Source organism: Labeo rohita, chromosome 23 (genome assembly GCF_022985175.1).
Source record: "Labeo rohita strain BAU-BD-2019 chromosome 23, IGBB_LRoh.1.0, whole genome shotgun sequence".
NCBI classification, from domain to species: Eukaryota; Metazoa; Chordata; class Actinopteri; order Cypriniformes; family Cyprinidae; genus Labeo; species Labeo rohita.
This window is the reverse complement of record NC_066891.1, coordinates 1,448,279-1,471,757: the sequence shown is the minus strand read 5'-3', so window position 1 is coordinate 1,471,757 and position 23,479 is coordinate 1,448,279. Positions and strand designations below refer to the sequence as shown.

General features: G+C 32.7%; 1 protein-coding gene across 1 annotated transcript in view; it reads right to left on the bottom strand.

Annotated features, from left to right (window-relative positions):
* The window catches only part of LOC127154651 (collagen alpha-1(XXIV) chain), a 130,506-nt gene that overhangs the window by 40,124 nt on the left and 66,903 nt on the right, over nt 1-23,479 (bottom strand). The window contains exons 20-31 of the mRNA XM_051096329.1: nt 19,924-19,977; nt 19,650-19,703; nt 14,397-14,441; nt 14,234-14,287; nt 14,033-14,077; nt 9,390-9,443; nt 9,167-9,220; nt 8,099-8,152; nt 7,342-7,395; nt 3,336-3,389; nt 2,987-3,031; nt 2,708-2,752 (exon numbers count right to left, since the gene is read on the bottom strand). Coding sequence (XP_050952286.1) covers nt 2,708-2,752; nt 2,987-3,031; nt 3,336-3,389; nt 7,342-7,395; nt 8,099-8,152; nt 9,167-9,220; nt 9,390-9,443; nt 14,033-14,077; nt 14,234-14,287; nt 14,397-14,441; nt 19,650-19,703; nt 19,924-19,977 — 612 coding nt within the window. The remainder of the gene's footprint in view (nt 1-2,707; nt 2,753-2,986; nt 3,032-3,335; nt 3,390-7,341; nt 7,396-8,098; nt 8,153-9,166; nt 9,221-9,389; nt 9,444-14,032; nt 14,078-14,233; nt 14,288-14,396; nt 14,442-19,649; nt 19,704-19,923; nt 19,978-23,479) is intronic.

The window sequence follows — 23,479 nt, the reverse complement described above, 5'->3', positions numbered from 1 at the left end:
GCGTCGTACTGCTTTAAGAACATCAACGCAGTATTTTTATCACCACATTCATCAACAGTCATAAGTGCACTGCATTTTCCAGCAGTAAAGAAGCATTAATAACAGCCATAAACGCTTCCATATGTGACCCTCCCAACTATACCTTCACTTCACATGCTTTACATTCAAGGAAACTGAGTTACGATAAATACACACATGGAGCATTTTAAGGCTTGAATGTGGTTTATAACTGGCCAGATTCAAAGATAGGCAATCCCAGAATGCATTGCAATGAACATCAAATTAGTACATACTTACAAGGTTTCATAACAGTTAAGATGCCTTAGAAGGGAGCTGACTATGTAGGCAGCAGACAGTAAACTTTAATATTTGGCTACATATTTCATCATTTTAATGCAATTACTTTAATACTTTTGAATAAAATATTACTTATTTAAACAAACAAACAAACTTTTTACTATTTTAATATGATTATTTTATCAAATAAAACAATATTTAGTTAAAGAAAAATAATTTTTGGTAACATTTTATTATTTTAACAAATTATTTTAGTACTTTTGAGTATTACAATAAAATAATAGTTTTTATTTTTAAAAAACTAATATTTTTTGGCAACATATTTTACTTTTAATACTTTTGAATATTAAAAAACAATATTATTTATTTAAACAATTAAATATTTTTGTACTATTTTAATATGATTATTTTATCAAATAAAACAATATTTATTTAAAGAAACACAATTGTTAACATATTTTATTATTTTAATGTAATTATTTTAGTACTTTTGATTATTACAATAAAATATATATTTAAAAAAAATAATTATTTTATTACCGTTGAGTATTACAAAAAAAAATATATATATATATATTATATATATATATATATATATTTTTTTTTTTTGGTAGGATTTTACCATTTTATTTTAATACCTTTGATTATTACAATTGAATAATAGTATTATTTAGGTACAACTAATATTATTTCTGAAGGATCATGTGACACTGAAGACTGTAATGATGCTGAAAATTCAGCTTTGATCATAGAAATAAATTACATTTTACAATATATTCACACAGAAACACATATTTAAAATGGTAATAATGTTTCATCATTTTACTGTATTTTTGATCAAATAAATGCAGCCTAGGTAAGCAGAAAATATGTTTTTAAAAACGTAAAAAACTCACTGAGCCTAATCTTTTAAACACTAGTGTATTTTGCTGTAGAATGTGCTGCTAAAAATCTGCCAACATCATCGCTGACAGTATTTGCATATTCGGTTGTTTTGACTGACTGTTATTAAACAGGTGTGTCACTGGATCACATCACATTTCTGCAGCTGTTCACAGGAACCCTGCGGTTTACGGTCATACATCTTCTGAGTTGCGAATGCATCCGCAGCGCTGTAAAACACCAAGCAGCACGGCTGCCAAAACTACACGTTCAGCATCAGCCACTAGAGGATGCTGTGAGCTCAAGAGCGCTAAAACCCCTCAGGCTTCGACAAACACTTCACACATCCTGACAGGAAAACACACTTGCACTTTATTACAGGAAAACACAGACGCTCGACTCATTCATCTCAAAGCAGAGCGGGGATCATTGGGAGACTCCACTGTATGATTCTGGTTCCTTAACCACTATTTTAATACTTTTGAGCATTAAAAGAAAATTATAAAAATTTGTTTACACAAAAGTAATAGTATTTTTGCCTATATACTGTACTAATTTAATACTTGTGAGTATTTAAAAAATATATATATTTAATTAAACAAAAACAACAGTATTTTTGGCTACATACTGCAGTATTTCTAACTTCTAATTCTAATTTCTATTTCTAACTTGATTAATTTAATACTTTTGGGAAATAAAGAAAATAATATTAATTTAAACAAAAATTATAGTATTTTTGGCAACATGAAGTACTATTTCAACATGGTTAATTTGATACTTCTGTGTATTAAAAGATTATTAATTGATTATTAATTAATATCATTTTGGCTACATTTTGTACTATTTTGACATGATTAAAATTACTTTTGAGAATTAATAATAATAGTATTTTAGTAATAGTATTAAAAGAAAACAATATTAATTTAAACTAAATTAATATGATTTATGACAACGTATTTTACTATTTTAGTATTATTTTAGTAATTTTGAGTATTAAAATAATATTCATTTAAAATTGTATTTTGGCAACATATTCTACTATTTTAAGAAAATAATATTTATTAAAATATAATAGTATTTTGGTGGTAATATATCATACTTTTTTTAATATGATTATTTTAAAGTAATTAAAGAAAATAATTTAATTTATTTTAACGAAAAAAAGAATAATACTTTTGGTAACATATTTTACCTTCTTTGAATTCCCAGCATCCTAAAACTCGTCAGTAATTAGACTTAATTAGTGAGAACAGCATTACACAATAACAATTCTCAGTTCAACTCAATTTGTACACAATTAATTAATAATGCAGTCTAGCAAGCCAAGAGCCACTCTGACTGATTCATTAGACCAGTTCAAAGTGATTCAGTCTGTGACAAATTCATTAACTGGCTCATAAGAGTCACTTGCAAATCAATATAAAAGTGATGCTGTAATGAAACCAGCTTAAGTTGAGTAGTTAACATAGGAGCATCACAGATTTTAGTCATTTATTCTCCGAACACTGACAGACAGAACGAGACTTACAGGCGTTCCTGCTGATCCTCTCTTCCCTGGAGCTCCAGCTTTACCCTACATACACACACAAACAAACACCAAAAATTTCAGCTGAAGCTCACTGACCTCCTTCTGAACCAAAACAAGCTCAACAAAACCATCTGCGGCTTAAATCTACATCATGCATTATGTAGTATTAACTAGACTACAGACTACAGACTACAGACTGCATCTTGTCAGATTCATCTAACTTCTGGGGACAACTTCATCTCAATTTAAATGAATTTTAAAATGTTTAGAGTTGCTTACGATGAATCCCGGAGCTCCATTTTTCCCAGGCGATCCCTTTTCACCCTGCAAAACAAAAGCAGGCAAGCCGTCAGGCATGTGAGACGCGTGTCTGCGCATCACGATCATTCAGTAGCTTTGTAATGCAAATCACAATGTAATTGTTTAGGGTTTTGTGGTGGCGTGAAAGTCGCCATAAAAGTGCAGTTTTCTATCCTGTGTGATCTATTTCCTGTTGAAACAGGAAGCTGGTGTACAACACAGGGGCATGTCAACACAATGTCTTCCTACAACAAAACAGTCTAACGTTTACATGCCTGTGTAATTGTCTATGTGTGTGTATGTTTTGTGTCTGTAGGGATGCTGATACCTTTACGCCCTCAGGGCCCGGCTCTCCTGGAGGGCCGTCAGGTCCCCTCGGGCCCTAAAAGACACCACAGGTGAACAGGGTAAAAATGTATATTACCATACTTAGCGGTTGATTGATCACATTAAAAATTGCTAAAATTGTGTATTTTTGAAATTTTCTAAAGTTTTACGTTCAAACGTGCAAAAAATGCATTATCTAATTAATTATGCACAAAATTGCAGAAGATAAATCTGAACACTGGATAAAGCCAGTTTCAAAATTCTTGGTTGATTTTGTTGACTTATTATAGCTAAAAGTTTTTATAGAAGGGATTTTGGATATCTGTTTTTATCACTCCATAAATCCGAAAATACTGCCAACCAACAGAAAAAAATACATTTTCACTATGTCTTTAGCAATAAACTGTTGTATAAAATCAGGTGAATAAAATATGAACAAACCCTACAGTAAAAACCTTCAGAATATAGAGAGGAATAAAATTCTAAGTTTTGGTGTAAGCAAGTACTGCTAAAGTGGAGAAAAAACATTTGAAGATTTGCATTGTAATTGAAATCTACAGACGCAAATGGACAACATGAAATAAAATGAACCTAAAAGGGTATTTTGGATGAAACTTTCCACTAGTTTGAAACAGCATGTTTTGAAAAGCCAAACAGCCCAAAATCTATGATATTTATTACATCAAGTTCATCTTTATAAACAGTCCAGCTGGTTGATCAATGAGCCAACAGAGCGGAGACACCACACGCCAGACCAAACACACTGAGAATCAAGGACAAGCCAAACAAAACCAAAAAAGAGAGGTTCTGTTACAGGAACGAATGCACTACTTCTCTGTCTGTTGTGTACGGTCAACATAAACATCCTGCATTCTCATTAGTGACCACTTTGGAACGCACTACATAGACCACTGAGGCCCACAAAAGATGCAACTCGCTATCAATTATAATAGTTTGGTTTTATTATGCTGCTAATATGTGATATGTTTAAGTTAGTGTCGTTATTGAGAACTAAAACTAAAACTTTTACAAATTATTTTCACTAACTGACAAAGTAAAATAACCTGGCAAAAGAAAAATTGTATATAAAATATATTAGAATATATTAGAACTTATTACATGTATTATTAAACTTACATCAAAGTGTACAGTAACTTAAACCTAGAAAATGTTGTATTAGACATTAATTTCTATAAATATAAAACATAAAATAAAATGTATATGAAAACTTATTAAGCACATTATCAAACAAAACACTAAACACTTAAACTTAAAAAAAGGAACCAATATTACTAAAATAATAAAAAAAAGTCTAAATAGAAATATTTAAGGAAAAGTAATAAAAATGACAAACATGCAAAACAACATGGAAAAATTTTAACTAAAACTACTGAAAAACATCTAATGTTGAAGAACTAAAATAAAAATAAACAAAAAAATGTTAAAGCTATATAACAATATTGAAAAACTAATGAAAATGACCAAAGCACATAACAAAATTCCTAAAACTTGAAATAGGTAAGTTGAACTACAATGAATAAATAAAAGTAGAAATAAATTAAAGCTAAATATAAATATTAATAATTAAAAACAAATAAAAAATTACAAAAACAAAACTGCTAAAAACACTGAATACTCAAATTAAACTGAAAACTGAAAATATAAAAATAAAATCCAATTCAGAATGAATAAATCCTACAATAGTATATAAATAACAGTAAAAAAAAAAAAAAAAAAAAAAAAAAATAATAATAATAATAATAATAATTATTATTATTACATATGTGACCCTGGACCACAAAACCAGTCATAATACATTTATACTTTATTTGAAAACCGAATAAATACTTTCCATTGATGTATGGTTTGTTAGGATAGGATAATATTCGGCCGAGATACAACTATTTGCAAATCTGGAATCTGAAGGTGCAAAAAATCAAAATACTGAGAAAATTGCTTTTAAAGTTGTCCAAATAAAGTTTTTAGCAATGAGTATTATTAATCAAAAATAAGTTTTGATATTTTTATGGTAGGAAATGTACAAAATATCTTCATGGAACATGATCTTTACTTAATATATTAATGATTTTTGGCATAAAAGAATCATCGATCATTTTGACTCATACAGTGTATTGTTGGCTATTGCTACAAATATACCCGTGCGACTTATGGCTGGTTTTGTGGTCCAGGGTCACATATTATTAAACAATTTAATTCAATCTATACAATTCAGTACTAAATGAATTAACAGGATATTTATAACAAAATTTATCTCGTTTTGTTCACAATCTTGGACTCAGCTCGTTACAGTGCATTCTGGGATTGCTAAGCAAAGCTGCCTTCGAAACTGGCCAAAATAAGGGATCTTAAAATTACTATAATGACTTTGAACAGCTACTGCATTTGGAACACAATTCTAAAGTGTTAAAAGCTGTCTATGCAGGTGCTTAGTGGGTTTTGGAGCAGAAGCACAGAGCTAGAGAGTCTCGTCTGCTGACTTTGGGTTCATGAACGGAGACTCTCCAAGCTCCTGAGCGCTTTGTTCAGGATGTGTAAGCGATCTGTCTGTCATGTTTTCACAAGGGGGTTTTAAGTCGCCCATCCTCAGCATCATTAAAATGAGATCTGCACTGTTTTCTATAAACAGAACGGAGGGGAACGTTCTCTTAATTGCAGAGTTTGGCGTGAAGCTCAAACCTCTTTTCATCAGCTTCTGTGGCCCCTGACAGACTTCATCCTGTTTCATTAGGGCTTACGTCAAACAAGCTCATTCTCATTAACATTTATTATGTTAGTCAAGCTTTCCTGCACGTAATTGAGTTTTCCTTAAACATTTACCCTCACGGTGACCTGTTATTAATTAAACCGGCTGGTTTTTGCTACTGTACTATTAAGACAGCTAACCTCTTTTTTACATACATTAAACATTTTAAATGTTCAAAAAAAAAATCTGAAAAAAGTAAATCAGAATAAAAATAATATAAAAAACACAAACAATATAAATAACAATGAATATAAACAAATATTAATTCAATTTCCCTACAAAGACTAGAAGTTAGCCAAAAAAAATGTCTAAATAAGCCAAAAATCATTGCATATACTAAACATTTTTCTTGAAATTACTAATCAGTGACTCTTAAAGTTTGCACCAGGGCTATTTTTGTTAACTAAAACATTTTCTTTACTGAAAATGAAATATTTAAAAAAATATACATCTTTTTTTTTTATTTCAAGTACCAAAATAAAAAACTAAAAACTAAAACTACACGCACCGAAAAAATAACTGTTGTAACTCCAAGTATCTTGGTTTCATTTACAACATTAAAAAAATCTAATTTTTACAGACATTAAAAAAAACAAAAAACTACTAAAGGTGACAAAAATAAAAATAAAAATTTCAACTGCACTTAAAATGCAGAAAATATCAAAATAAAGTCTAATTTAAAATATCAAAAGTATAGTACTATAAAAATGATCAAATTAAATATAAAAATACTTATATTTTAGCTACTCATAAGCTTGTAATAAAGACTACCAGTGCATTTGTAAGGTGCATTTGAACATCATATTCAGTTTGACCACTAGAGGTCCCTGTGGTTTATCTATAAACACAATTCACTCTATCAGCAAAACACAACAAAACTTGTAGCCACAAGATGGCTGAACAGATTAATGCATTTTCAGGACCAATACAATTTTTTTGCAATAAAAGATTGTCATAAAAAAATACACCCACAAACCAACAAAATGTTATTGGTCTTAAAAATTCATTTTCTTTAAGCAAATAATTTTTTTTTCTACTTCCCTTTAAACCTGAGTTGGACTACCTGATTATTCTAGGTAACATTCACCCAAAATGAGCTCATAGGTCAAATCTGCTGTCAATCAAAGTTTTCCACCAATCAAATCTCTCTACTCCAGTTCAGCTTCCAGTTTGCTTTGTTTTAGATGCACTGTTACCACTAGCAACTCAAAAAAACACGAATTTCTCTCCTTAGTCATCTTACCCTTCGTCCTTTCGACCCGGGAACGCCTGCTGCCCCTCTCGGCCCTTGTGGACCCTTGCGAAAAAAAAACGGACAGAAAGAGGCAAAGTAAAACTCCAACTTTCAAGTGAAAAGTTTCTCTCAACCTCAATTTTACACCCCAAAAATCAGTTCTACATCCCTGAAGATCAGAAACGTACTTCACCCGAGCCTAAATAACACCATGGCACTTTAAAAATTGACATTCAAACACCATCACAGAATAAAATATAATTTTTATTAAGACATTTTTGTAGGCTAAATGCCAGAAATGAGTCACATGACTGAATTCAGTTTTCTGATGGGGTTTTTGCTTAAATGTCTCAAATAAGGTATGAAATCATTTTATTCTGGTTCTATTACTGATTTTTTTAATGCATTTCCTTGTCTTGAAAAAGGCAGTCGCTAACAAAATGGGACTACAGAGGTCATGTGACTTTGTTTATAGCCTGTGTTTATTCTTTAAAAGTTTAAAAGTTGTAACGATAATCATAATGAACAAAACATGTAAGATTTATAAACTTTCGTTGGTCACAGAGCTTATTTTCTGCAATCATCCTAAAGCCAGTGGAAAAATCCCATTGCTTTTTTGTCGAGGGAACCAGGGTGATATGAACATCTAGGTTTTGGCCTACAAAAATACGTCATCACTGCAGCAATTTATTGTAATGCTAAATAATAAGCGTTATTTTAGAAGAAATTTGCATCTCGAGCGGTAAAGAATCATGGGTAAACTTACTGGTGGACCTTGCGGGCCGAAATCCCCAGGACCTCCTGGAAGTCCCGGATACCCCTTAAACAAAAAAAGAGACACAGAATTAACACCATAAACACACTAACTAGTGAACAGATTCAGATTAGACCATCGCACAATAGTTTGCATACAAGAAACGCTCCATTGGTGTTTCATGAAAGAGGCAAAGTATATTTTATAATTATTAATGATGTTCTTCCTTAGTACTTGTCTTGTTTTTCAGTACAAATATCTTAAATCAAGACAGAAAATAAAATAAAATAATAAAATAAAAATAAAAACATAAAAAAAATTGGGGTCAGTAAGTATTAAGAAATTTACATTTTTAATGATCAGTGGTGCATTAAATCAAAAGCAAGAATAAATACATTTACAATGTTACAACATCCATATAATATACAAGTACATGAAATAAGACAAGAAGTCTTGTAAGGTCAGAAAAATATACATAATTTTTTGGCTTTTAAATGAAGTTTCTTTTTATAACCCCACTGCCAGATATGTTTTATGTTTTAAGCAAAAACACACTTAATTTTTACACATTTTTCACAAAATAAGACTTAATATTAATGCTGTGCAATTATTAATCGCGATTAATCACATCCAAAATAAAAGTTTTTATTTATAGTGTGTACACTATGTATATTTATTATGTATATATAAATACATACAGTATATATTTTGAAAATATTTACATGTATTTACATGTAAATAATTAATATTATATATAAATATATTTAATATATAAACATAACATTTTTCTTAAATATATCCATGCATGTGTGTGTATATATATATATATATATATATATATATGTATATAATAACTATACACAGTATAAACACATATTTTGTAAACCAAACCTTTTATTTTAGATGCAATTAATCGCGATTAATCATGATTAATCGGTGCACAATACTACTTAATATCATAAATCAGTTTGCTTCTGAAGTAAATATGTCTTCATTTAAGAAATTCTACTGGAAACAAGAAAAAAGTACTTTTCTTGCAGTGTATTTTAATATGTTTGTTAATGTAAAGTAAGTTCTTACTATTGAACCTTTCTCTCCTGGAGGACCCAAAGGACCAGGAGGACCTCGATCGCCCTGAACACACACAATTAAAACACAAACACAATCATGTTATGAGAATGATTTCAATCTAAAATCAGGTTTCACGCTACACTGTCATGTTTCATTAAGAGGTTTTCCAAGCAGAAATCTAATAACACTGAATAAATATGGTTCATGATACAAACTCCATCTCGGTTTTTACCTTTTCTCCAGGTTGTCCGATTCCTCCGGTTATTCCAATCAGTCCCACCGGACCCTGAACAACACAGAGAACAAGAGCTGGTTAAACACACACACACACACACACACACACACTCCTGCATTCCTCATGTCAGATTTTGGAGAGCGTTCAGACAGGAACTGAAGTGAAGAATTGCATTACAAGGGTATATGAATGCATGTGTGTTTATCCAGGCTGCTTTTAATAACGTAATATAATATAATTTGTGTTGTGCAACGATTCATTGCATCCAAAGTAAACATTTTTGTTTACAAAATATATGTGTGTTACTGTGTTTATTTATTATGTATATAAAAATACACACTCATGCATGGATATATTTAAGAAAAATACGTTATGTTTACATATTAAATACATTTATATATAATAATAATTATATCAATAAAAATATATACATGTAAATACATGTAAATATTTTTTTAAATATATACTGTATGTGTGTATTTATATATACATAAATATATACAGTACACACGCACATATATTATGTTAACAAAAACGTTTATTTTGGATGCAATTAATCACGATTAGTCATTGCACAGAATTAAATATAAAATAATATAATATAATACAATCTAATATAATGTAATATATTATAGTATAATATAATAAATATAACAGTTAAAAGTTTGGGGTTGGCAAGACTTTATTTATTTATTTAAAGAAATGACTACTTTTATTTATCAAGGACTCATTAAATTGATCAACAGTGACAGTAAAGACTTTTATAATGTTAAAAAATATTTCTGTTTTAAATAAAAGCTGTTCTTTCTATTAATTTTTGAAAAATAAAATATATCAAGGTTTCCACAAAATACTGGGCAGCACAACTGTTTTTTAACATTGATAATAATCAGAAAAATTCAAAAATATTAATTACATTTTACAGATATTCCCATAGAAAACAGCTGTTTTAAATTATAATAATATTTAGCCATTTTTACAATATTTTTGAACAAATAAATTCAGCCTTGGGCAGTAAACAAAAAACAAAACAAAACAAAACAAAACAAAACAAAACAAAACAAAATAAAATAAAATAAAAAAAATAAAATAAAATAAAATAAAATAAAATAAAATAAAATAAAATAAAATAAAATACAATACAATACAATACAATACAATAGAGGCAGGGTCTGCCCCAAAATGACACACACACATTTACTATTTTTAATAATTTTTTAACATTGTGGGGACCGCAGGCCAAAATTTCAGGTTTTACTATCCTTGTAAAAACAAAACCAAGCAAAAACAAGTACACACACACACACACACAATAACCTTACATATTGACCATACTGAGACTATACTGAGCTTTAAGATCTCTCATAGCTATAAATTCACATTTTTTTAATGCACTGTCAACCAATGACACCAAACAAGCTCGATTTTTGGAGCTTAACAGTTTAAATTAATTGAAAGATAGAAGTAAATACTTCATAAGCGTGAGTAAATGATGAGAGAATACTAATTTTTGGGTGAACTGTCTCTTTAAGACTGTCTTGCACCTTCACACGCTGACTTTAATGACCTGTAATGATTCCACAGCGGGACATTTACTAACATGCTAGACTGCACACATCCATCTTGTTGTTACCAAATCGATGTATTATGACAGTGCAGATTAAATAAAGCTCTGTTTCCAGCGCCGGACTAAACACAATGAACTCAATGTGCAATCAGGTTCCCAGCACTCATAAATCAGCACAGACGTGGAACGTTACACTCCTGTACAGGATTTTCCATCATTTCCATGTAAGTTGGTACAGAACAAGTAGGTTTTTGGGACGGTTCCCAGCATGCACCTTCAACCCTGGGGAACTTTCCGAAGGGTTCGACGTCCCTCCGGCCGTTCATTTGTCAAAGAGCAATCATTACATCAGATATCTTTGGCTCGTCTGACTGAAGCTCCTGTAAACTTTTCCATGTCAGCGTTTCACACAGGTCGTTCTCCATTTTCAGTTTCCAAAACAAAGAACATTATTGTAAGGTTTCAGGGAAAAATAATGACTTCTCAAGATGAATTAATAATAGACATTACCAATGAAAAGGTTGGTGTCTGTAAGGTTTTTAATGTTTTTGAAATACATCACAACTAATCTGCTCACCAAGGCTGCATTTATTTGATTAAAAATACAGGAACACAGCAAAAATTGTGAAATAGTATTACAATTTAAAACAACCATTTACTATTTGAATATATTGTACAATATAATTTATTTTTGTGAAGCAATGCTGAATTTTCAGCAGCCATTACTCCAGCCTTAAGTGTCACAATCTAATTTTTTTTTTTTTTATTATCAACATTGAAAACAGTTTTTGCTGCTTCATATTTTTCTGGAAACTGTGATGTATTTTTCTAGGATTTTTGAAATAACAGAGATTTGAAAATAACAGCTTTCATGTGAAATAGAAATAGTTTTGAACATTATACAAGTCTTTACGGTCACTTTCGATCAATTTAATGCAGCCTTGCAGAATAAAATAATTAATAAAAATTTATAAAAATTTGAACCATGGTGTACAGTTAATATTTTATATGTAAGCATTTATTTATATTATATTATATATTTTTCCCCAAATATTTATATATTCTGACTTTGACACGAAAAAAGCAAAAAATAAAAGAAAATAAAAATTACTGTATATATTTCAACTATTATGTATATATATATATATATGAAAGCATTTATTTTTTATTATATTACATTACATTGTATTATATTATATTTATTACTTTTCCAAATATTACAAAAATTCTGAATTCATAATACAAAAAAAAATCTGAATTCATAATACAAAAAAAATTACTGCATGTTTTATATATATAATTTGATTGTAATGCAGCCTTGAAGAATAAAAGTATTAATTTCTCAATTAAAAAATAAATAATCTTGAACCACGGTGTACAGTTAATATTTTATATATGAAGTATATATGAAAGTATTTTATTATTAATGGTTTCCAAATATTTATATATTCTGAAAATTACTGCGTATTTTTCCTTATATATATATATATATATATATATATATATATATTTTTTTTTTTTTTTAATTTTCAAACAAACAAAAACAAAGGACCCCAGTAATCTCACAAATCTCCTCTAGAGTTACAAATGTGATAAAAAAAAAAAAAGATCTCAAACTGTGCTCAGGCTTGCAAAGATGACAAATTCTGCAATCAAAACCTAATTTCTCATCAAACTCCTCCAAGATTAAATGATCTGAGCTGCTGTCCATGTTTATTTTATATCTCTAAACAGAAGACGGCCAGATCATATAAGAGCGAACTACGAGGGGATTCTGGAGAACCAAGAAATAAAAATGAGCTTTCTGAAAGCATGCCAGACATCACAGATGTTCTTCGGGAGAGACACCAAGCGCACGGCGGGATTGATGAAGCTTTCCATACTTTCCTGGAAGAGTCGAGCGACAGCCAGCACTACATAGATCTGCTGTAACAGTCACTACATCAAAATGTGTCATCGAAACCTCAGAGGACGGATATTCTGCAGCTAAAAACACTCCACATACATCAAAAGTCGTATAAAATGCTCTACATCATCCAGCAGCTACTATTCGATTACAAGCGAAATGTTTCCGCTACTGTGGACACTCGAGAAAACGCTTGCTGAATGATTTTAAGCTTCATAGAAGTCATAATGTTAACTGAAATCCATGTTCGGATGCCATCTAGTGGAATTTACTTTACTGCATAAAATAAATAAAGTACAAATATTTTGAATTAGCTAAAATCAAAGCCGTATGTTGAACTAAGTTATGTTTCAAATTTGAAGTTGATATTAAAAAAGTAGAGGTTCCTGTGAGATTTTGATCAGGTGCAAACTGAATTTTCTGAATGCATTTTCCTGCCACAAATTTCACCAAATATGAAAACTGTAAGAGGGCTTTAAGAGGTTGAGAACTTCAGCAACTAATCTGCAGATTTAAACCATTTCTCCTCCGTCTGATCTCGTCCTGTTCATTTAGAAAGTGATGTCATGGCGTTCATTAAAAACCTTGTGTTCTCCCGATTGTGGTTCTTGAAATGGGGCCGTCGGGGCCCCTGCGCAGATTTTCTGCGGCTGATCTCTAATGCGTCACACATGTGAGCTCGTACGCTATAGACGAACACAAACCAGAATGCAAATATTATGTCTGAGTTCATCGCACACAAATACAGCGCACATGTTTTCTGTGTCGTATCTAAAGGAAATCATCATCACGCGGACGCGAACGCGGTCTCGTCTTCCCATCGGAACCGCGGGATAAACGTTTTTCCAAGCAATCGCTGCGTGTGTCCTAAACCTCTCTGGAGGAGTTCACGAGAGGGAGGAAGTTCTCATGAAATGCATTAAAAGGCTCTTTTTAAAGTTCTGTTTTCTCACACAGCTTTAGATCCTCATGACACGTCTCTGATTTTACAAGAGCATAAATAAACAGACAGAAAAATAAACACGTTTGCTTAAGGAAACTTCACAACTGTGAAACGGAAAACTGCCGGTAATTCAACAAAAAACGATGTTCCTATGTTCATTCAACCTAAAAATATACAGATGAATGGATGGACAGAGAGATAGATAGAACGATATTTGTACTTACAGGGGGGCCGTGTTTCCCAGGATTCCCTAGATCACCAATTTCTCCCTGCAGAAAAAGAACATCACAGCCAGATCAACTAAATGAAACACTTGCGTCATCAACAATATATGACTGTAAACCAAACCCTAGTATGAATTTATCATCTGTGATAAATCTCACATTTGGATGAATGGTTGATATACTGGCCAATCAGACACTTACCTTCAGGCCTTCAGGTCCTGGTTCACCAATGAAACCCTTCCGACCTATTCGGCCCTATAGTGAACAAACACACACACAGGCATGACTGTAAATGCATCTGTCTGTACACATTCACAACAAATAACATCAAAGCAAACACCACTTCTAGAAGTCAAACACTTACGGTGGGACCAGGCTTTCCAGGTGGGCCTAGCGGGCCTTCGTCTCCCTGGAGAAACACACAAGGAAGCGTTTTATTAAACATTCAGCGAACAGATCCCACAGAACATCGCCCGTAGACAAGATAACATTCCTTCCCTGAACACATCACACCACAAGCTCGAGGAGAAACAAGGCGATGAAAGAAGAGCAGAAGAACATTACTGAACTGACTCTACTGCAGCTCTGTTCTACTAGAATGAACAGACAGACAGACGAATGGACAGATAAGATAAGATAGAATGACGGACAAACGCACAAATGGACGAAGAGTAAGACAGACGGACGGAAGGACGGACGGACGGACAGACAGACAGACAGACAGACAGACAGACAGACAGACAGATAGATAGACAGATAGATAGATAGATAGACAGACAGATAATATTAGACAGAATGACCGACAGAGACAGCTGGACAGACAGACAGAATGACAGACGGGCAGACAGACGAACGAACAGATGGACGAACAGACGGACAGCCAGACAGATAGACAGTAGATAGACAAAAACATAGAGACAGACAGAGAGATAGATAGAGAGACAGCCAGGGAGACAGACAGACATACAGATGGACAGACGGTTGAATGCACTAATAGACGGATGGACAGATAGATGACATGCAGACAGAGAGACAGAAAGACAGACATACAGATGGATAAACAGACAGACAGACAGACAGATAGATAGATAGATAGACAGACAGACAGACAGATAGACAGACAGACAGAAGGATAGATAGACAAATAGATAGATAGATAGACAGATAGATAGATAAACAGATAGATAGACAGACAGACAGACAGATAGATAGATAGATAGATAGATAGATAGATAGATAGATAGATAGACAGACAGACAGACAGACACATAGATAGATAGACAGATAGATAGATAGATATATAGCTAGATAGATAGACAGATAGACAGACAGATAGACAGACAGACAGACAGACAGACAGACAGATAGACAGATAGATAGATAGATAGATAGATAGATAGACAGACGGATGTATGGATGGACGGCCAGACAGACAGACAGATAGCAAGACAGACATATAGATAGATAGACAGACAGATAATATTAGACAGAATGACCGACAGAGACAGCTGGACAGACAGACAGAATGACAGACGGGCAGACAGACGAACGAACAGATGGACGAACAGACGGACAGCCAGACAGATAGACAGTAGATAGACAAAAACATAGAGACAGACAGAGAGATAGATAGAGAGATAGATAGAGAGACAGCCAGGGAGACAGACAGACATACAGATGGACAGACGGTTGAATGCACTAATAGACGGATGGACAGATAGATGACATGCAGACAGAGAGACAAAAGCAAAATACACGAACAGAAACCATTTTTAAAGCTTGGGCTGCTAAACATTAGATCACTTGCACCGAAAGCAGTTATTGTGAATGAAATGATCACAGATAATAGTTTTGATGTACTCTGCTTAACCGAAACCTGGCTAAAACCTAATGATTATATTGGTCTAAATGGATCCACTCCACCAAACTACTATTATAAACATGAGCCCCGTCAGAGTGGTCGTGGTGGTGGTGTTGCAACAATATATAGTGATATTCTCAGTGTTACTCAGAAAACAGGATACAGGTTTAATTCATTTGAAATACTTTTGCTTAATGTTACTCTGCCAGATATGCAAAAGAAATCTCTCCTATCTCTTGTTTTAGCTACTGTGTATAGACCGCCAGGGCCATATACAGATTTCCTAAAAGAATTTGCAGAATTCCTTTCAGAACTATTGGTTAATTTTGATAAAGTGCTAATTGTCGGAGATTTTAACATTCACGTTGATAATACAAATGATGCGTTAGGACTTGCGTTTACTGACCTAATAAACTCTTTTGGAGTCAAGCAAAATGTCACCGGGCCCACTCATCGTTTTAATCATACGCTAGATTTAATTATATCGCATGGAATTGATCTTACTGATATAGATATCGTACCTCAAAGTGATGATGTTTCTGACCATTTCCTTGTATCGTGCATGCTGCGTATCACTGATATTAACTATATGGCTCCACGTTATCGTCTTGGCAGAACTATTGTTCCAGCCACCAAAGATAGATTTACAAATAACCTGCCTGATTTATCTCAACTGCTCTGTGTACCCCTTAATACACAGGATCTAGACAAAATGACTAGCAATATGGGCACCATCTTCTCCGATACGTTAGAAGCTGTTGCCCCCATCAAATTGAAAAAAGTTAGAGAAAAACGTATTGCGCCATGGTACAACAGTAATACCCATTCCCTCAAGAAAGAAACTCGCAATCTTGAGCGCAAATGGAGAAAAACTAACTTGGAAGTTTTTAGAATTGCATGGAAAAACTGTATGTCCAGATACAGACAGGCTTTAAAAGCTGCTAGGGCTGAGCATATCCGCAAACTCATAGAAAATAACCAAAACAATCCAAGGTTTTTATTTAGCACAGTGGCTAGATTAACAAATAACCAGACGCCACCTGATCTAAATATTCCTTTACAGCTTAATAGCAATGACTTTATGAATTTCTTCACTGATAAAATAGATAACATCAGAAATACAATAACCAGTGTAGATTATACTGCATCTAATATGTCAACTTCTTTCGTCGCACCCAAAGAAAAACTGCAGTACTTTACCGCTATAGGACAGGAAGAGTTAAATAAACTCATCACTGTGTCTAAACCAACAACATGCCTATTAGATCCCGTACCCACTAAATTACTGAAAGAATTGTTACCTGTGGCAGAAGAACCGCTTCTCAATATTATCAACTCATCGTTATCTTTAGGTCATGTCCCTAAACCATTCAAGCTGGCGGTTATTAAGCCTCTTATTAAGAAACCACAACTAGACCCTAGTGAACTGGCAAATTATAGACCCATTTCTAATCTTCCATTTATGTCTAAAATTTTAGAGAAAGTTATATCTGCTCAACTGTGCTCATTCTTGCAAAAAAATGATATTTATGAAGAATTTCAGTCAGGTTTCAGGCCCCATCACAGCACAGAAACTGCACTTGTTAAAATCACTAATGACTTGCTTCTTGCATCAGACCAAGGCTGCATCTCATTGCTAGTTTTACTTGATCTTAGTGCTGCGTTCGACACTATAGATCATGACATACTAATAGATCGACTACAAAATTATGCAGGTATCCAAGGGCAGGCTTTAAAATGGTTTAGATCCTACCTGTCTGATCGCTACCACTTTGTTTATTTAAATGGGGAGTCATCTCAGTTATCACCAGTAAAGTATGGAGTGCCACAAGGATCTGTTCTAGGTCCTCTACTATTTTCAATATACTTGCTGCCCCTTGGTAATATTATTAGAAAACACGGGATTAGTTTCCATTGTTATGCTGATGATACTCAACTATATATCTCAACAAGACCAGATGAAACTTCTGAATTATCGAAGTTAACAGAGTGTGTTAAAAATGTAAAAGATTGGATGACCAACAATTTTCTGCTATTAAATTCAGATAAGACAGAAATATTACTTATTGGACCTAAAAAAACAATACACAGAATCTTTTGACTTACAATTTACAACTAGACGGATGTACTGTTACTTCCACTACAGTCAAAAGCCTGGGTGTTATATTAGACAGCAACTTGTCTTTTGAAAATCATATTTCTCATGTTACAAAAACAGCATTCTTCCATCTTAGAAACATTGCCAAGCTGCGAAACATGTTACCTGTTTCTGATGCAGAAAAGCTAGTTCACGCATTCATGACCTCTAGACTGGACTATTGTAATGCACTACTAGGTGGTTGTCCTGCATCTTCAATAAACAAGCTACAGATAGTCCAAAATGCAGCTGCTAGAGTCCTTACCAGGTCAAGAAAGTATGATCATATTACCCCAATCTTAAAGTCTCGGCACTGGCTACCTATTAGGTTCCGCATCAGCTACAAAATAGCACTACTTACCTATAAGGCACTTAACGGTTTAGCTCCTGCGTACCTAACTAGTATTCTACCACGCTACAATCCATCACGCTCCCTAAGGTCGCAAAACTCTGGACTGTTGGTAGTACCTAGGATAGCAAAGTCCACTAAAGGAGGTAGAGCTTTTTCACATTTGGCACCCAAACTCTGGAACAGCCTTCCTGATAACGTTCGGGGTTCAGACACACTGTCTCTGTTTAAATCTAGATTAAAGACGCATCTTTTTAGCCAAGCATTCAAATAATGCATCTCAAACTTTTCCTGCAGCTATATCTGATCAAATGTTCATTATTAATCTTTTAGCTCTGGTTTAACAAACCTTCCTTTTCTTAGTTTGAACAGCAGCTACGCTAATTATGTTCCTATTTGTTCTCTGTTTTTGCCATGGGATTGACATCCCATGGTAACTAGGAATTCACAAGCTCCAGTGTGGATCCAGAACACTTAAGAAGAGATGATGCCAACCACACAGAGGACTTCAGATGATGCCAACCCTGAAAACATACAGCACTACCGAATTCTGCTACTAATTTATAGTGTTCTTTGTCTGTTTGATTACGTCATTAATTGATCTTTACCACACATCTCTGCCATATGTGCATCAAGCTACTACTACATATATTGTAAAAATGTCAATTTGGTGTAAAGCTGCTTTGCAACGATATGTATCGTGAAAAGCGCTATACAAATAAATTTGAATTGAATTGAAAGAGACAGAAAGACAGACATACAGATGGATAAACAGACAGACAGACAGACAGATAGATAGATAGATAGACAGACAGACAGACAGATAGACAGACAGACAGAAGGATAGATAGACAAATAGATAGATAGATAGACAGATAGATAGATAAACAGATAGATAGACAGACAGACAGACAGATAGATAGATAGATAGATAGATAGATAGATAGATAGATAGATAGCTATATAGCTAGATAGACAGACAGACAGACAGACACATAGATAGATAGACAGATAGATAGATAGATATATAGCTAGATAGATAGACAGATAGACAGACAGATAGACAGACAGACAGACAGACAGACAGACAGACAGACAGATAGACAGATAGATAGATAGATAGATAGATAGATAGATAGATAGATAGATAGACAGACGGATGTATGGATGGACGGCCAGACAGACAGACAGATAGCAAGACAGACATATAGATAGATAGACAGACAGATAGATAGATATCTGAGTGTGAGATTGGAGATGGACACTTTACCTCTGTTCCTTTTGGCCCTGGTGGTCCCTGGGGGCCCCGGGCTCCTTGAATACCCTAAATAAACACACACATAGTGGGTGAGAGTAACAAACAAGCTCTAGTGAAGGGTCTCACTATCTAGTACTAAGGCAGCAACATGAGTGAAACGAAACATAAAATCTCAGAAGGCAGCACAAGATTGATGCCCACTTCTGGAATCAATATGATGCTGTACAGGTATCTAGGTAGACAGGAACAACAAACATTAATTATTTTATTCAGAGAACATATGCACCTTTGGTCCCGGGGGGCCGTTGGGTCCTGGTGCACCAATGTCTCCTGGAAAACCCTATAAAACATGGAAAGAAATACATAAAAAGGCATTATGAGCTTCACCTTACATTCACCCTATACAGTGATTAACGGCTGCCCAGCCTCTGTCATCTCAGCCCCGCCCACCTGTCATTAGACCACACCCACTTGCTATAAATTAGGCTCAGCAGAGCAGGGTGTACATTTATAACTAGTATTTTCCATACTTATGAGAATTATTGTGAGAGTGAAATTCGTAAATGTTGTAAAAGTAGTAGTAGTAGTAGTAGTAGTAGTAAATATAAAATACAACTTTTACAGTATTAATAATTGATTATAAATATTTTATACTTAATGATGTAACTAAAATATTTGATAATATAAGTAAATATTATGCTAAGTCAATCATATGAAGTGTCTTCTTTTTATTTCATGACAAAATGCTGCTAGATATTGAAAATCAAAATGTATACTATTACTACTCATACATATTTTTACCATATGAATAATAATTTGATTACAAATAATATTTTATAAAATAATTATTTAAGTTAAATATTAAATAACATTATTATGCTGTGGATCTGATGTTTTGCTCTTTAAATCAACATAAATATCATTCCATTTTATTTCTGTAATATGATCAGATGCTGAAAGATAAATATGTAAATTGTATAATAATAATAAAATAATACTTTATATAAATTATTAATTATAATTTTAATCAATATTATAACATTATAAATAAAATAAATGAAAATAAAATTATAAATGTAATTAATCAAAAAAATATAAAATAATATATATATATATATATATATATGTGTATATATATATATATATATTTTTTTTTTTTTTATATTATATTATATTATATTATATTACATATATATATATATATTTTTTTTTTTTGCAATTTTTGGAAGGACATGAGCATGAAATAACACAGAAGTGCCACTAGAGGGCAACTTCCTGGCAACCTAGCTGCTATCAAACTAGCATGTGAAACGTACGTTTCTGCACAGATGCTTCTGCGTTTACTCTGATAAGGCTGCGAGGCGCCACAATCATGTTCAGAATTAACAAAAAACAAATCCTTTTCACCAAACAACAAATAAAAAGGAAGTAGGCATGTCTTCCAAAAAAGACACAGTTCAGGCTATTTATTGGAGACTATAAACAGATCTAACGTGATTAATGCTTTGTTGTATATAAGAAGGTTTTGACTGTAGGCATCTGACAGCCACATGCACGGATCTAATAAGAGCGTTGTGATCTCAGGTCTGCTTGAAATCTTTCATCTTAAACATAAGCCATACAATTACGGAAATTCCCATCAAAATCAGTGCAGAAATGCTAAACACGTCAATTGATTTCATCTGCTTCAGTATTTGTAATGGTCTTTAGTCTTTAGGCTGAGCTTTATTTCTGATAGTTCAACTGTAGTGTGAACTCAGAGTCAACTGTACCATATTTGATACGCAAAGAGCTCTAAATGAACATGATCAAAACCTTGCTGTTGCATCTCATCTAATCTCATCTGAGACATATTATTGGAGACACACAGTGACCACTGATATTTAGATCATTTTAAGTATCTGCTGTACTGTTATAAAGATCTCATTGATTTACATTACAAGCAGCAGAATTCCATCATATAACTAGATAATAAAATTTGTCAAGACAAACTTTGAAATTGGCTTGGGAAAGTTGTTAGCTTGTTGTTAGCTTGTTTCTAAATGATTAGTAAGTTACTAAGATGTTGCTAGCATCTTGCTAACATGTTTTAACTTAATTAGCATGTTGTTAACATGTTTCTAGAATGATTAGCAACTTACTAAGATGTTGTTAGCATGTTATCATGTTTTTAGCATGATTAGCATGTTGCTAACATGTTTTAACATTATTAGCATGTTGTTGGGATGCTTCTAGAATTATTAACAAGTTACTAACATGTTGCTAGCATGTTATTAGTATGTTTTTTAACATGATTAGCATGTTGCTAACATGTTTTAACATGATTAACATGTTAGCAAGTTTATAGAATGATTAACAAGATGGTAACATGTTACTAATATGATTTGAATGTAACTAACGGGTTGCTAACATGATTAGCATGTTGCTAGCATGACTAGCAAGTTTCTAACATGTCGTCAGCATGTTTAGAAGATGATTAATATGTTGTTAGCATATTTTCAGCATGATTAGCAAGTTACTAGCATGTTGTTAGCATGTTACTAATGTGTTGATAGCATTATTAGCATGTTGTCAGCATTTATCTAGCATGATTAGCATGCCGCTAACGTTATTAACATGTTGCTAGCATATTTTAACATGATTAACATGTTGTTAGAATGTTTCTAGAATGATTAGCAAGATACTAAGATGTTGCTAGCATCTTGCTAGCATGTTTTAACTTGATTAGCATGTTGTTAACATGTTTCTAGAATGATTAGCAAGTTACTAAGATGTTGCTAGCATGTTATCATGTTTTTACCATGATTAGCATGCTGCTAACATGTTATTAACCAGTTGATAGCATATTTTAACATGATAAACATGTTGTTAGTATGTTTCTAGAATGATTAGCAAGATACTAAGATGTTGCTAGCATCTTTTAACATGATTAGCATGTTGTTAGCTTGTTTCTAAATGATTAGTAAGTTACTAAGATGTTGCTAGCATCTTGCTAGCATGTTTTAACTTGATTAGCATGTTGTTAAGATGTTTTTAGCATGATTAGCATGTTGATAGCATGTTTTAACATGATTAGCATGTTGTTGGGATGCTTCTAGAATTATTAACAAGTTACTAACATGTTATTAGTATGTTTTTTAACATGATTAGCATGTTGCTAACATGTTTTAACATGATTAACATGTTAGCAAGTTTATAGAATGATTAACAAGATGGTAACATGTTACTAATATGATTTGAATGTAACTAACGGGTTGCTAACATGATTAGCATGTTGGTAGCATGACTAGCAAGTTTCTAACATGTTGTCAGCATGTTTCGAAGATTAATATGTTGTTAGCATATTTTCAGCATGATTAGCAAGTTACTAGCATGTTTCTAACATGATATTACTAATGTGTTGATAGCATGATTAGCATGTTGTCAACATGTTTCTAGCATTATTGGCATGCTGCTAACATTTTAGCACGATTGGCATGTTGCTAGCATGTTGCTAGCATGTCGCTAACATGTTACTAACATGTTTTTACATGATTAGCATGTTGTTAGCATGTTTACAGAATTATTGACAAGATACTGGCATGTCACTAACATGATTCGCATGTAACTAATGTGTTGCTAACAAGTAATTAGCAAGTTAGTAATTAATTTTTGTAATTAACAAGTTACTATGATTAACAGGTTAATAGCATATTGCTAGAATGATTAACATGTAGTTAGCATGTTGGTAGCATGTTTTTAGCATGATTAGCATGATTCTAACATGTTTCTACCATGATCAGCATGTTATTAGCACATTGCTAACTTGTTTTTAACATGATTAGCATATTGATAGCATGTCG